The sequence below is a fragment of the Budorcas taxicolor genome, chromosome 25 (genome assembly GCF_023091745.1).
Source record: "Budorcas taxicolor isolate Tak-1 chromosome 25, Takin1.1, whole genome shotgun sequence".
Lineage (NCBI taxonomy): Eukaryota > Metazoa > Chordata > Mammalia > Artiodactyla > Bovidae > Budorcas > Budorcas taxicolor.
This window is the reverse complement of record NC_068934.1, coordinates 45,589,111-45,603,902: the sequence shown is the minus strand read 5'-3', so window position 1 is coordinate 45,603,902 and position 14,792 is coordinate 45,589,111. Positions and strand designations below refer to the sequence as shown.

The 14,792-nt window shown below is 58.5% G+C and overlaps 1 protein-coding gene across 6 annotated transcripts in view; it reads left to right on the top strand.

The window, feature by feature from the left end:
* Positions 1-14,792, top strand: part of PC (pyruvate carboxylase) — a 99,684-nt gene that overhangs the window by 73,187 nt on the left and 11,705 nt on the right. For all 6 annotated transcript variants that reach the window (XM_052661585.1, XM_052661586.1, XM_052661589.1 and 3 more), the window contains 9 exons: positions 5,244-5,379; positions 5,484-5,668; positions 6,057-6,222; positions 6,309-6,454; positions 6,568-6,685; positions 6,962-7,113; positions 8,566-8,684; positions 10,790-10,952; positions 12,876-13,058. In XM_052661585.1, the coding sequence (XP_052517545.1) occupies positions 5,244-5,379; positions 5,484-5,668; positions 6,057-6,222; positions 6,309-6,454; positions 6,568-6,685; positions 6,962-7,113; positions 8,566-8,684; positions 10,790-10,952; positions 12,876-13,058 (1,368 nt within the window). The remainder of the gene's footprint in view (positions 1-5,243; positions 5,380-5,483; positions 5,669-6,056; positions 6,223-6,308; positions 6,455-6,567; positions 6,686-6,961; positions 7,114-8,565; positions 8,685-10,789; positions 10,953-12,875; positions 13,059-14,792) is intronic.

Here is a 14,792-nt window from a genome sequence, read left to right as displayed (position 1 = left end):
ATGCACCCCACACTCATCTTGGAGGAAGGACCAGTGGGGAGATGGTGATGGCAGCCCCTGTCAGTGACCCCAGGATGACATGCCCAGGTTGGGGGTGGTGTTGCCCTCTTTCACAGAGGACGAATTGGGGTGCCTAGGTCTCCCAAGGTCAGGTGGCGCGGGGGCAGGCCCAGCCCGCTGACCCCGGGTTCATGCCGGGCCACCGCCAGTGGACATGGCTGCCCTCTGCCCACTCTCTGCCCGCTCTGACTTCAGCGAACGATTGTGAACTTTCCCCTTCTGCAAACATCTGCCTGCTTGCCCTCGAACCCCAGGTCAAGTCCAGGCCTGTGCTTGCTCTCCTCTGCACGGGACGTGGGGCTCCAGGGCATTCAGAGACCACCACCTCCAGTGCCCAGAGCCCAGGTTCTTGATTTGTAAAGCAGGACGCCAATAAATCCTTGCTGTCTAGAGCACGGGTGAGGTCAAATGCAAAAAAGTAGGAGAATCTTGGGCTGGGTGATTCAGACTTCCTTGCTTCCTGACTGAGCTGGGGAGGCTCTTGGTCCTCCCTCACCACCCCCGCCCTCTGAGCAGAGCCTCCAGGGATCTCTCTTCTCATTAGAAAAGGGATCGGGGAGTGTGTGTGGTGGGGGTGGGGACAGATATGACCTATTTACCCAGAAGACAATGCGTAAGTGCCTGAGGGTCCGAAGGGGTAAACCCACCCACACGGAAGAAAAGAGCAGGCCTCCCTGCCCAGGATGACATGTCCCTGGGGGTGGAGAGTCTCCGTGCCAGTGGAACCTGCTGTGAGGCTGCTCACCTGCAGAAGGGAGTCCTGAGGAAGACCTGTAGCAGGCTTCCCTGGCCAACCGGTGAGGAAGATGCAGTGGGCGGTGGGATGAGCCTTCTGGGAGGCCGGCCCCCCTAGGAGGGGTTATTTCACAGGATGGAAGCCAAGGCCAGTCACCTCACTGAGAAGGACCCTTTAGGAACTCCTCTTGGCTTTTGTCTGTAAAGGTCTTCCTGTTCCCCCTGTATATTTCTTTATTTTCTTTTCTGATTATAAATAATAATCCCCACTGGAGAAAAGGAGAACATAGCAGTTCGGTTCAGTTGTTAAGTCGTGTCCAACCCCATGGACTACAGCACGCCAGGCTTCCCTGTCCACTATCTCCCGGAGCTTGCTCAAACTCATGTCCATTGAATCAGTGACGCCATCCAACCATCTCATCCTCTGCCGTCCCCTTCTCCTCCTGCTTTCAGTCTTTCCCAGCATCAGGGTCTTTTCCAGTGAGTCAGCTCTTCGCATCAGATGACCAAAGTATTTGAGTTTAGCTTTAGCATTAGTCCTTTCAATGAATGTTCAGGACTGATTTCCTTTAGGATTGACTGGTTTGATCTCCTTACAGTCTAAGGGACTCTCAAGAGTCTTCTCCAACACCACAGTTTGAAAGCATTGATTCTTTAGCACTCAGCCTTCTTTATGGTCCAATTCTTGCATCCGTACATGACTACTGGAAAAACCGTTGCATAGAACATGTAGAGAAAGAGAAGAAATAAGGGGAAAATCAGCACCTTGCCAATTCTGGAACATAGGAGTAAGTGAATGCTGAGTTCTTGCTAGTTATTTTTCTTGCTCTAAATAAAGCTTCATGAGATCATATTATTTGTCTTTTTTTAAAAGCATCATATTATATCATAAGCATTTCCCATGTCATCAAAACTCTGCCACCATTTTTCATGGTTATATAGTGTCCGTTTGTATTGATGCCCTAATATTGGCTCTTTAAGTGGCTTCTAGTCATTTGCTATTGTAAATAATGCTGATCTGAACATCTTTCTGCATCCATCTTGGTTCCCATTTTAGAGTATCTTGGGGTTGGATTCCTGGATTGGTGATGGCCTGACCAAGGGGCATAAATATTTTAAAGGCTCTTGATAGGTTTTGTGAACTGCTTTCAGAGAGCTGCCCTAATCTCTAGACCTCGCCTGTGGGCCTGCTTCCCAGAGGGCTTCTTGTTGTTCAGCCGCTAAGTTGTGTCTGACTCTGCTACCCCATGGACGGCAGCACACCAGACTCCTCTGTCTTCCGCTGTCTCCCAGAGTTTGCTCAGATTCATGTCCATTGAGTCAGTGATGCTATCTAACCATCTCATCCTCTGTCATCCCCTTCTCTTCCTGCCTTCAATCTTTCCCAGCATCAGGGTCTTTTCCAGTGAGTCAGCTCTTCAAATCAGGTGGCCAAAGTATTGGAGCTTCAACTTCAACATCAGTCCTTCCAACGAATATTCAGGGTTGATTTCCTTTAGGATTGACTGGTTTGATCTCCTTGCAGTCCAAGGGACTCCAAGAATCTTCTCCAGCACCACAGTTTGAAAGCATTGTTTCTTCAGCACTCAGCCTTCTTTATGGCCCAACTCTCACATCCGTACATGACTATTGGAAAAACCATAGTTTTGACTAGACGGACCTTTGTTGGCGAAGTAATGTCTCTGTTTTTAATACACTGTCTAGGTTTGTCATAGCTTTCCTTCCAAGAAGCAGGCATCTTTTAATTTCATGGCTATGTCATTGTCCACAGTGATTTCTTGAAGCCCAAGAAAATAAGGCCCAGAGGCCTTAGCGGCGCTAAATCTGATTGTTCACAACTCTGTTGCTAGTTTCATAGGCACAAGCAACACCCCCTGTTCCCCTTTGATTGTGGTGATTTCTGGTGAGGTGGGACTGTCAGCAGTTCGTTAGCCACTTGTATCTACTGTTCATGCTTGTCCCGGAGAACACTTTGCCTTTCTTCACTTGATCCTTGTGGCCATTTGGGCTCTTTCTACTCTGCCTTGTCCCACAGATTCCCGCCTGCAGCCCTGAGCAGAGCAGGCATCTGGTGCCCAGGATGGGGGCAACATCCATCCCCACACTGGCTCCCCGGGTGTGCGCCACTGACCACCAGGGCCTGCCTACTCCAGGCTGCTCTGCCAGGAAAGCACTTCCCTCCAGCTGGGTGGGCGGCTGAAGCCGGAAGCCAGTGTAGCCGGTGCTGCTGGTAGACCTGTGAGGGGAGGGTGACAGGAGAGCATTGGAAGCTCAGTGGTTTTCAGGAAGGTGTGGCAGTCACATGGCCAAGGCCCAGCTGGTACTTTGGCACTGACTGTGAGCAGGTCCTGGGGGCTCCCGCTGTGATCCCCTCCACTGGTGTCAGCTGGACCATGGCTTATTTCCCTCGGACCCACAGACAGGTTGCAGAGGCAGCCCTCGAGTCCTTGGCCGGAGCTGTTCCTCTCCTGAGGTGCGTGCCCTGCAGCTCAGATCTGGACGTGGCTGCTGCTTCCCCCATTCAGGTTCCTGCCCAGTAATTCGCCAAAAAATTACCTGTTTTCTTGCCCATGAGGCACTGATCGTGATCTGAAAGGACCTATTTCTGTCTGTTTTTCCCCTTTTCTTTTCTCCTTCCCGGGTCGGCCTCCTATGAGAGCTGAGACGTTCCTGCCCTGGCCTGGTGCTGTGCCTGGCGCGGTTGATGCTTGAAGGGCTGCCTTCTCTCCCCCTGGTTGAAGGGCTTCCCTCTTTTTCTTTTTATTCTATTTATCTTCTTATTTCTTTCTCCTCTTTGCTTTCTACTTGGTCTTTATTTCCCCTTCTCCGTCTTGTGGGCCACAATATGACACTGTGAGGTTTTAGCAGTACTGATTTATTGAATATATTTTTATGTCCCTTGGTGGTGGTTTAGTCGCTCGGTTGTGTCTGACTCTTTTGTGACCCTGAGGACCGTAGCCCGCCAGGCTCTGTCCATGGGAGTTCTCCTGGCAAGAATACTGCAGTGGGTTGCCATTTCCTTCTCCAGAGGTCTTCCCAACCCAGGCATCAAACCCGCGTCTCTTATGTCTCCTGCATTGCATTACAGGTGGATTCTTTACTACCTGAGCTAGCAGAGTTGCCTATAACGTTTCTTAAAGTGGATGAGTCAGGCGTTTAAACTTTGTGGAGAAATAGATGACAGGCTTAGCTGGGTGGAGGCCCTGCATCAGGCGTAAAGGACTGAATGCCAGTTTGGGCTCTGCTATAACAGCTGTGTGACTCTGATCACATCTTTTAAAGCTTTTCAGGGCCTTGGTTTTCTTCATTTGTGAAATGAGGGGGGATGGTCGATCTCTGAAGATGTTTTGCATTCTGGGAGGGAAATTGCCCTGTTGGCTTTTTAAAAATTCCTTTCATTCTGAAAAAATGTGTGTGACGTAATTTGCTCTCCTAACTGTTTTTAAGTGTATAGTTGGGCCAGTGGCATGACATCCACTGACGTCATGGTGCAACCATCACCTCTGGCCGTTTCCAGAACTTCTAAATCTCACAGAATGGAAACTCCGTCCCCTTTATTATTTTTAATGAATGAATGAATTTGTGGCTACGCTAGGTCTTCTTCGCTGCGCGTGGGCCCTTTCCAGTTGAGGTGAGCCGGGGCTCTGCGTTGCAGTGCGCAGGCTTCTCACTGTGGCGGCTTCTCTTGTTGCCGAGCACGGGCTATAGCACGCGTGGACTTCAGGAGCGGCAGCTCACGGGCTCCCGAGCGCGGGCTCAGCGGGTGTGGCGCTCGGGCTTAGCTGTCCTGCGGCGCGGAAGCTCTGAACCCTTTAAACACTAACTCCCCCACCGCCCGCCCCGGGCCCCCACCCTCCCGCTGTCTGCCTCTGTGAATGTGGTGACTCTGGGAACCTCATCTAAGTGGAATCATGCAGTATCTGTCGTTTTGTGACTGGCCGGTTTCACTGGCCCTCAGCTGGCTTTCCTGACTAATTTACTGAGTAGCCCTTGTAGAAAGGACCGTTCTTGCAGTTTGAAGAAATCTGCATTTTATCTGAGCAGAGGCTGCGCTTCCGGAGGGCACATTGTTGCAGATTCTTTCCTGGGGAGCTCCATTGTCACCCTCCCTGCCCAGCCAGACAGAACCCCGAGGGAGGGCCGAAGGGGTCAGTGTGGGGCCGGCGGTTCTAAAGCCCCGGGGCAGCCTGGACTGACACTGACCTTACACACCGCGGTCATGCCGGGCTGCTCGCTGGCCTCTGAAATTGTTGTAAAAGCTTGAAGTGTGGTGCTTTAGAATTCAGAGTATGAGAGTATTAGGGTAAGCTTGGGATGCCAGTTGGGGATGACTTTCTTCCCTTCGCTACAGCTGGTCAGCCTGCAGGGAATGCTGGGCCTGGCCAGGAACTGAGGCAGCGGTGTTGCTGGCCGCCGTGCTCTAAGCGGGCTCTGACCTCCCTCCCTAGATGCTGAAGTTTCAGACTGTCCGGGGGAGCCTGAGGCTCCTGGCTATCCGCTGGACCTCCACCGCCACTGCTGCCTCTCCCAACGTCCGGCGCCTGGAGTACAAGCCCATCAAGAAGGTCATGGTGGCCAACAGAGGTGAGCACGGTGGGAGCCTGCCCTAGCTTCCTGCCCCTGTTTCTGTGTCTCTTGGGACCCCAGGATCTAACTTCTTGTCCTGTTACCCTGTCCCCACCCACTAGGCGAGATCGCCATCCGTGTGTTCCGGGCCTGCACGGAGCTGGGCATCCGCACAGTGGCTGTCTACTCGGAGCAGGACACAGGCCAGATGCACCGACAGAAAGCTGACGAAGCCTACCTCATCGGCCGGGGTCTCGCCCCGGTGCAGGCCTATCTGCACATTCCAGACATCATTAAGGTCGCCAAGGTGAGGGGCCAGGTGGGGATGGGGGCCTCCTGAGAGCTGGGACTGGGTCCTGAGCCTGCCCCGCTCTCCCTCCCGTCTCCAATGCTGCCTGGCCGAAAGTCCCTGTGAAAAGGTGAATGAATGAGTGGCTGAATGCGTGTGTGACAGAATGCCTGAATGAGTGACTAAGTGAATGAATGAGTGACTGCGTGCATGGGTGACTAAGCAAATGAATGAGCAAATGAGTGACTGAATGAATGAGTGACTAAGAAATGAATAAGTGAGTGAGTAAATGAGTGATTGAATGGAGCAATGAGCTGAGGCAGGTGGGAGGGCCACAGGGTTGGGGGGCTCTGTGAGGGCTTTGAGGGGTGCTCATCCCTTCTGACAACCCCCGCCTGCCCACCAGGAAAACAACGTGGACGCTGTGCACCCAGGCTACGGGTTCCTGTCGGAGCGGGCCGACTTTGCCCAGGCCTGCCAGGATGCTGGGGTCCGTTTCATTGGGCCAAGCCCCGAGGTGGTCCGCAAGATGGGCGACAAGGTGGAGGCCCGGGCCATCGCCATCGCCGCAGGTGAGGGTGGGGGTCACCTAGCCCCCGTGAGGGGCCGTCTGGGTGGGGCTGGCGGGCTGTGGCCTGACTTGCCTGTCTGCCAACAGGAGTCCCCGTGGTGCCCGGCACGGATGCCCCCATCACTTCCCTGCATGAGGCCCACGAGTTCTCCAACACCTACGGCTTCCCCATTATCTTCAAGGCCGCCTATGGGGGTGGGGGCCGCGGCATGAGGGTCGTGCACAGCTACGAGGTGAGCAGAAGCTGAGGCCGGGCGGCCACCTGCAGAGGGACTAGGGAGAGGGGTGCTGGGGGAAGGCAGAGCTCAGGCCCCACAGTCTCCTGGGCTCCTGCCTGCCCTCCCAGGAGCTGGAGGAAAACTACACCCGGGCCTACTCGGAGGCTCTGGCCGCCTTTGGGAATGGAGCGCTGTTCGTGGAAAAGTTCATCGAGAAGCCGCGCCACATTGAGGTGCAGATCCTGGGTGAGTGGGGCGTTCCGGGGGTGGCAGCACGAGGCAGTGGGGGCCCCTGGGCTTCCTGGGCTTTGGGAAAGCTGCCGGAGCTCCCCCTCTGCAGGGACCTTCCCCAGGAAGGTGGGCTGCGGGTGCCGGGCTGGTCAGACCTGAGGCCTCGGTGTGCTGTTTTGAGCCACCACTAAGCCACCCCTGGAAGCAGCGCTGAGCAGCCACGGTGCTCGTCCACGGATTCGGGGGTGTCTGGACCCCTGGGGGGCTGACCCTGGCTTACGTACACCCCAGGGGACCAGTACGGGAACATCCTTCACCTCTACGAGCGGGACTGCTCCATCCAGCGGCGGCACCAGAAGGTTGTGGAGATCGCCCCAGCTGCCCACTTGGACCCCCAGCTGCGCACCCGGCTCACCAGTGACTCTGTCAAGCTTGCAAAGCAGGTGAGGGGCAAGGGCTCCCGGAAACAGAGCTGAGAGCCATAGTGCAGTGGCCTCCTCCCCACGTGGAGACAAGGAGCCCGCTCCAGGCTCACTTTGAGCTCCCGCGGACACAGCCTCACACCCGGCGGTCACGGGGGCCCAGGGTGGCCAGCTGCTGCGGGGCAGGGAGGCCCAGGGTGACCAACTCCGGGAGGGCAGGAGGTGGAGGGCCAATGCCAGGCCCTTGGGATCTGTGCTGTGCGGTCGCAGAGGTGCTGGGCCCAGAGGCCAGGCCTGGAGACCGGAAGAGCCGTGAGGAGGAGGGAGAGAGAGAGCCGCTGGCCTCGCCTCAGCGCCCCTCAGCACAGACAGAGCTTCCGGGAGCGGGCAGCAGGGGCTTCCGTCAGGATTAAGGAACGGTGTTCAGGCATTTCTTCCTCACTCATGCCTTACCATCCCCAGGATCCGTCTCCTGCACCCCGTTCACGCCCCAGGGCCGCGCCTCCTGTCTGCACTCTGGGGGGTGCAGAGTGAGCGCCCGTGGGCCGGGCAGGCTGGAACAGAGGCCCCGCTCTCTCTTCTTCTGGTGCCCCCAACCCCAGCCCCACTCAGAGGCCAGTCACCCTGCCCTGGCCTCGGCCTTGCCCTCCCAGAGCCCCGAGGGGGCGTATTTTCAGGTCTGCCGTCCCCTCCGCCCGGCGGGCCCCTGGGCCTCTCTCCTCCAGGGCTGAGCCCCCTCAGGCTCACAGGCAGCCCAGGCCCCAGACCACAGATGCTGCTGGGAACTTCTCCAAACAGAAAGCCAGTGAGGCTCCAGCCATGGCTAATGTGAGGCGTTGATTAGGGTCTGATTATAGTTGAGGTTTTGCTTCCTTCATAGGAGATTTCCTGCCTTGAGTTTGGTCTTATTTATTGGCTTATGAAGTGTCTCATTCCAGAACAGATTTGAGGGAGTGAAGTCTAGGGTGTGGTTTTGGTGGGACTGGAAGTGAAGCTAGAATGAGGTGTGCGTTTTGTGGTACAGCCTCATCTGTCGATGAGGTCCCTCTCAGATGGCGTCTCTTTGGGTAGTAACCGGAAGCGATGGCAGAGTAAAGCAGAGGGGAGCTTTCTGAAGACCCTGTAAGCGTCAGGAGGATCCAGGAGAGGCCAGGGTACACATGGGTGGGGCCCATGTCCCAAAGCTGGGGGCGAAGGCGGTGTCTGGGCCGGTGGGAGCTCTGCTCAGGCCTCATCTGGACAAGCTGGGCCCGGCCTTCACAGGCTCCCGTAAGGCCTGGGGAGATGCCCAGGCCGGGGCCCAGCTGTGGGGCCTGGGCACTCACCTCCCGGGGGCAGGCCTGGCCCTCTGCCTGCCGTCGGGTGGGGTGGGGTTGGCCAGTCTGTTTTACTATGGAAGCAACCCAGTGAATGAGCCTGCGCCCCCCACTGGGCGCTCACCACAGACCCCTGCTTAATGAGGCCGCCCCACAGGTGGGCTACGAGAACGCGGGCACCGTGGAGTTCCTGGTGGACAAGCACGGCAAGCACTACTTCATCGAGGTCAACTCGCGCCTGCAGGTGGAGCACACTGTCACCGAGGAGATTACCGAGTGAGCACGGGGTCGGCCCCGCGATGGGGGGCGGGGTGCGGCCTCCGGGGCCAGCCGCAGGGCGTCTCCGCATCTTGTGTAAAACCCACGTCGGGGGGGTTCCTAGGGAGCTCACTGTCCACTGATAGAGAATAGTTAGGGATCCATGTACTTAGTTTTTTATGAAAAGTATTATTATACATCATTACGTGTCATTGTGAGAGTTTGTACAGAGGAGCAATAAACATGCCTCCGGCCCCGCTGCTCAGGACCAGGATGCTGGGAGGTTCCCAGCCGGTGGCTCTGTGTGCTGCGCATCCCCAAGGCATCAATCAACCCCTTTTTTCGGTTGACAAAACCAGGGCTCAGAGAGGTTAAGAGAGTTGCCCGAGATCGCACAGCTGGTCCTCTCAAGCCCTGTGCTGTATCTCCTAAGCCCATGCTGAATCGTTTGGTTTCTTTCCATCTTTATTTACTTAACTGTATAAGTAGTTTGACACAATTGAGATGTTTTGTATATGACTTTTATTCTACGTTTCAAACGTCATATTTGTCTAAGGCATTCCCATTACTCTTTCTGAATTCTTAGAAGTGGCCGCACACTGTTCCATCTTCTGGTTAGTTTATAACTGATCCCCATAGTCCTCTATTTTTAAACAATTAGGTTGTTTTCTACTTTTGTGGCTTTTAAGGGTGTGTCACTCAACATCTTTGGGCCTAAATCTTTGCCCACCTCTTTGAAGAGTTCTGAGGACGCGCATCTTTAGTAGGATTACCTGAGCAATGAATAAGCAATATCTCACCTAAAGAGAGAGTGACGGAGAGGGAAGCCTGGCATGCTGCAGTTCATGGGGTCACAGAGAGTGACCGGCTAGTGGGCACTACTTAGCAACTGGACACCACCACCACCACCTAAAGAGCTTTCTAGATCACCTGTACCGATTGGTTCTCCCACAAGCATTGCGTAGAGACATTTCCCAAAAAAACCTGCCCAATTTATAAATAATTAATATGGCCTCTCTTCGTTTCAAAAAACATATTTTGAGCCGTCGAAGTGTTATGTCCTGGCCTTGGGCCAGTCCATCCCACCATGGAACTTTCCTGACAGTTCCTTCTTCAACCTCTGACCCAACCGGAGACTGAGGACACTGCTGGGGCGCCTGCCTTCACCTGGCAGGTGTGAGAGCCCCCAGAGTCCTCCCTGTCTCCAGGTAAAGGCTGAGTGGACCACGTGCTCCAGCCTCACCCTCTGGCCCCGTGAGACTTTCCCCTTCACGATGCTGGAAATTTTTCGTCAATCTTGAGCCTGCCCTAAGCCAGTTCTGCTAAGGGTCGGGCTCTTGGCTTGCTCCCGAGCAGAGGTTCTTCTGTGTCAGAGAGACACAGACTCGGGCGCAGGTTCCTCCCAGGTCACGAGCCGCGTAGAGCTTGGTTGGGCTGCAACCTCTCTGACCCTCGGGCTCATCCTCTGATGGGAATGTTGGCGGCTCTCAGAGCATTACTGTGGAGGTAAAGCTTGGGAAGGGCACAGCCACAGTCCACGGTGTGGATGCATGGCAATGCCCAGTGATCATCATCGCTACTGAAATACAGAACACTGAGGAAGGTCTGCCAATGATGTTTCCCGGCTGTCCTTACCACAAGCCTCAGTGACAATAAATTGAAAACCTGGAGTTTTTAAACAGCTGTTCCACTTGAATTTGTTGCTGTCCTTAAGAGCTTGGCAGTCAGGGAGGGTGTGCTTAGAAAACCAGGCTCATGTGGAGATTGTACTCTGAGATCTTCTCTGGCAAACCGACCCCCACCCCACCCACCACACACAGAGTAGCATGTACCGCTGTGAGAGGGAGGGTCTGATGTCAGGAGCGTCTGCGGGAGGCAGGGGGACAGGGAGGGCGCAGGGCAGAGTTGGGGGTGGAGGTGGGGGGCAAGCCCAGGGTGCTGCTAACATCTCAGCTGCTCCTCCAGCCGCCGTGTCCTCCTCAGGCGGACCCTGCAGGGCTCCCAGCCCGGGCGTGGTCAGGACAAGGCTGGTGAGGGTCAGCAGGCAGGGCCGGGGGCCAGGGCTGCCCGCGGCCATCCCCTGCCTCATGCCGCCCCCTCCCCATCCCTCCCCCAACCTGCAGTGTGGACCTGGTCCATGCCCAGATCCACGTGGCTGAGGGCCGGAGCCTGCCTGACCTGGGCCTCCGGCAGGAGAACATCCGCATCAACGGCTGCGCCATCCAGTGCCGGGTCACCACCGAGGACCCCGCGCGCAGCTTCCAGCCCGACACCGGCCGCATCGAGGTAGGCCACCTCCACCAGAGCCCGCCGCCCAGCTCGGTCTGCGTGAAGGCCATTCTCCGGGGGGCACGAGGGAGCCTGTGGGCCCAGCAGTGAAGGGGTCGCCTCACTGGAGCTTAGAGTACGTGGGAGCCAGGCGCTGTCCAGCACTAAAGGGGAGAGCATTCCTGGGAGAGGCTGCCATGGAGGCCGGGAAGGCCGCCAGCGGGGAGAGGGAGGTCAGCTGGGTGGAGCCAAGTGCGGAATCCCCAGGAACAGAGCCCAGGTCCTTGACTCGTCTCACAAGGACCCAAAGCTTCGCTGCCCACTGAGCGGTCCCACTGGCTTTGGTCCTGCCTTCAGCCTGGGGGAGGAGCCGGGCGCACGAGGGATGAGGTCCCAGAGGTCTCAGTGGAGGGGCTGGGCTGGGCCAGGGGACCCGTCAGAATGCATGCGGGAGTCCGGGAGATGGTGGGGACAGGGAGGAGGCCGAGCAGTGGCGTAGGGGGCCTGGGTGCCTCTGGGCCGGCTGGGGCCCCAGCTAAGAATACCTCTGGCTCCAAGTCAGCACTCTGCGGCCCTCCCACTGCCCCCTCTGGCCCAGGAGTCTGGGGAAGCGGACCTGAGGGAGGACAGGAGGGTGATTCTCCGTTACTGAGCCCGAGAGGACAGACTGGGGTGGCCGGGCGGGGTGGGGTGGGGAGCAGTCTGGTTCTGAGAGTCGCATCGGCTGCTTGGCTTGAGGCAGAGCTACCACCAGGACTGTTTCTGGAAGGATCCAGGTCCACAGGTGGGGGCCAGCTCCCAGGCTGGAGCGCTGTCCAGCGGGCGCCCCCATCGAGTCTGCCCTCGGCGGGCAGGGGCAGCCCCGCTACAGCTCCATCTCCGAGGCCTGGCTCCTCCGAGCCTGGTTTACCACAGAATATTTTTAGCTGACGGTTCCTGCTCACAGCTGAGCGTTCACGCTTAAATATTTTATTAAGCTCCTTTTTATCGTGCACAGGCTGTGTCCCTTAGACGCGGAAGTGCAGTGCAGTGTGTGTCCCCAGGCCCCCGCTTGTCCCTCCCGCTCCCCGTCTCCCTGGCCAGTGCTGCTCACGAGGCCCCCACCCCGGGCATTCACACCCAAAGCCCCTCCCCCCGCCCTGAGTCTCCACCGGTGACTCCTGGGAGCCCTGGCTGTGCCCCTGAGCCACCTCTCTGACCCTTGCCCTCTCCTTCCCTGTCTGGGCCTGTGGGCTCACGTGCATCTCGTTGCATCTGGTCCCAGCGTTTCTCATCAGCTCACTGCTCCTTCCTCTCCCACTTGACAGGGAGGGAGGGCGGGGCACCCCGAGGCCTTCCCTGTTGCTGGGTGTTAGGGACCCCCTCGGCCTGCCTCCCCTGCCTGGCTCCGTCCTGCAGCGCCCTTGCCGCTCGTCTGTGTGTTTCCTCCTCAGTCTGTCCCCTCGCCCCGCAGGCTGGGGCCCCTGCTTGAGCGGGGCCTCTGTTGTAGCTGCTCTGTCCCCAGTGCCTGGTGTGAGGTGGGCACACACGCTGCGGACTGAACGAGTGAACAAATGAATCTGAAAGGCAAGGGGGCTGGTCAAGCAGGCGGGCGGCAGGTCTGGCCCCTCCGTGCCCTGCTGACTCCGCGTCGGCCCTGAGAGTGGGGCCCCGAGCCTGGGGCTGGCGGGGCCCATGCTCCCCACCCTTCGTCCTGCCCTCTTCCCCTGCCAGCTCCTCTCTGGGAGGAGGAAACCGTGACTGTGGCCCTTAGAGCCGGTGGGGTGCCCCTCGGTTTGCTGGCAGAAATGAAGCAGAACTTCTCAAACCAGAGTTGGGGGTCACCTGTGCGTGACTCTTGGAGCCCTGCCGGCCCATGCTGGTCCAGCCTGGGGCCACGGGGGTGCCATGTCTCGACTCCAGCTTCAGACCTTGGCCTGACTGGGCCACCTCTGCCCGCAGGTGTTCCGGAGCGGGGAGGGCATGGGCATCCGCCTGGACAACGCCTCTGCCTTCCAAGGCGCCGTCATCTCCCCCCACTACGACTCCCTGCTGGTCAAGGTCATCGCCCACGGCAAGGACCACCCCACGGCCGCCACCAAGATGAGCAGAGCCCTGGCCGAGTTCCGAGTCCGAGGCGTGAAGGTGAGAGGCTGCAGCCCCGAGATGCCCCTGGCCTCTGGGTCATCTCTGTCACCTGTGTCCATAGGCAGAGGTGAAGTCATTGCCGCAGGCTGTCTTGTGTCTGAGGCCAGTGCTTCTGCGTACCCGTGGGCCTGCCCTGGGCACATGCCACTTTAGACCTGCTGCAGGGCCAGGGGCAGGGGACCACACTAGTGGCCCAGCCCACGGTGGGGGAGCTGCCCCCGAGTCCTTACACCGCACACGGCACTCCGCAGCCCCCGCCTTCTCAGTGGCTCCCGCCCTGCTGGGTCCAGGCTGGGCGCCGGGTCTGGGCCACGTGGGCAGCGCTGTCCTCGCTCAGCCCTGCTCCATCCCCATCACCTTTTCAAAAAGCAGGCGGGACGGAGGAGCCCGCGGGGCAGTGGCCACTCTCCGCTCTCAGCCCACCTCACAGGACAGGGCTGTCCCCCGTGCTGGGGGTATCTGCGCTTCCGTGAAGAGCCTCAGGGCACCCGGTCAGGGGCCGTTTCCTGCACACATGGCCGGGATGTGGCATGGTGGCAGGCCATGTCCGGGGCTGCTCCGGGCTGGGTGACTGGTGAGCAGGGGGCCCGGTCACCCCACCCCTCGCCTGCCCACCCCTGTGCTCTTGTCCTGCTGGTGACCCTGGGCCATAGTACTGTCCACCCGTCCGACAGGCTGGGGGCTCCCAAGCTCCCACTGCCTTCGTGCCAGAAGGTGGAGGAGGGAGCCAGGGCCACAGGTGGGAGGCCGGCAGCAAGCTGGGCCCCAGTGCCCCCCGGTGCGTGCCCAGACCGGGCATCGGCCCCGCCGCCTCCGCGCTGCCCTGGCACGGCTCACACTCTCCTGCTCCTCTTGGCTGAACCCCTTGTTTTACTTTATTTAAACCAGGATCTCTCTTGGGCCACATCCAGGTATGTGTTCCAGGGCTGGGTGGGCAGGCACATGTGTGTGTCAACGCCATGCACACGTGTGTGAGCTCAGCCTGCACACGCGTACACGCGCACCTTACCACACCAGCTCTCACCAGGCTGCCATCAGAGGCACAGCAGGGCTTAGGCAGAAGGGCGCACCACCCCTCAGCACAGGTATAGCCCCACGGGCAGGGGTGCCACACCCGCCACCACAGCGGGGCCCGGGTACCTCCTGGCACCACCAGAGAACCACGCGTGCCTGGGGTGTGTTTGCAGCTTCCTCCCAGCTGACACTTGGGAGCAGTGGTTGTTTGAAGGCTGGAGGAGGCCGTCTGGGCCACGGGCTGGTGGGGACGTGAGCTGGAGGGGGTGGGACAGGCCAGGGCATGCCGCCCCAAGCCTGGTTCTCGAGGTGGGAACCAGAGCCGTGGCCATGGGGGCCTGGTGCCCCCTGGTGTTTGCCCCAGGATGTCCAGCAAGAGCAAAGCCTTGAGGGGCGTTGGGAGCAGCTGAGAGCCAAGACCCCACCTGGGGCCCGCACTCCCGACGGGAGCCCTCCGGGGGTCCCAGACCAAGAGCAGGGCGGTGCGGTTCTAGGCCCTTTGGTTTGACGTTACAAATCCTGAAGGCACCTTGGCCAACGGGGAAAGACGCTGTCACCAGCAGGGATCAGTGGGGACTTTCTGAGTTACCAGCCCAGGTCCCGTTGCCCAGAAGACCCAGGCCATCCCCCACCGACTCCCGCTGCTGCCCTGTGCGCTCTGATGTCTGTGCCAGGCGAGCGTCCTGGCCGCACACTCCAGGCAGGGGCGTCCTCTGC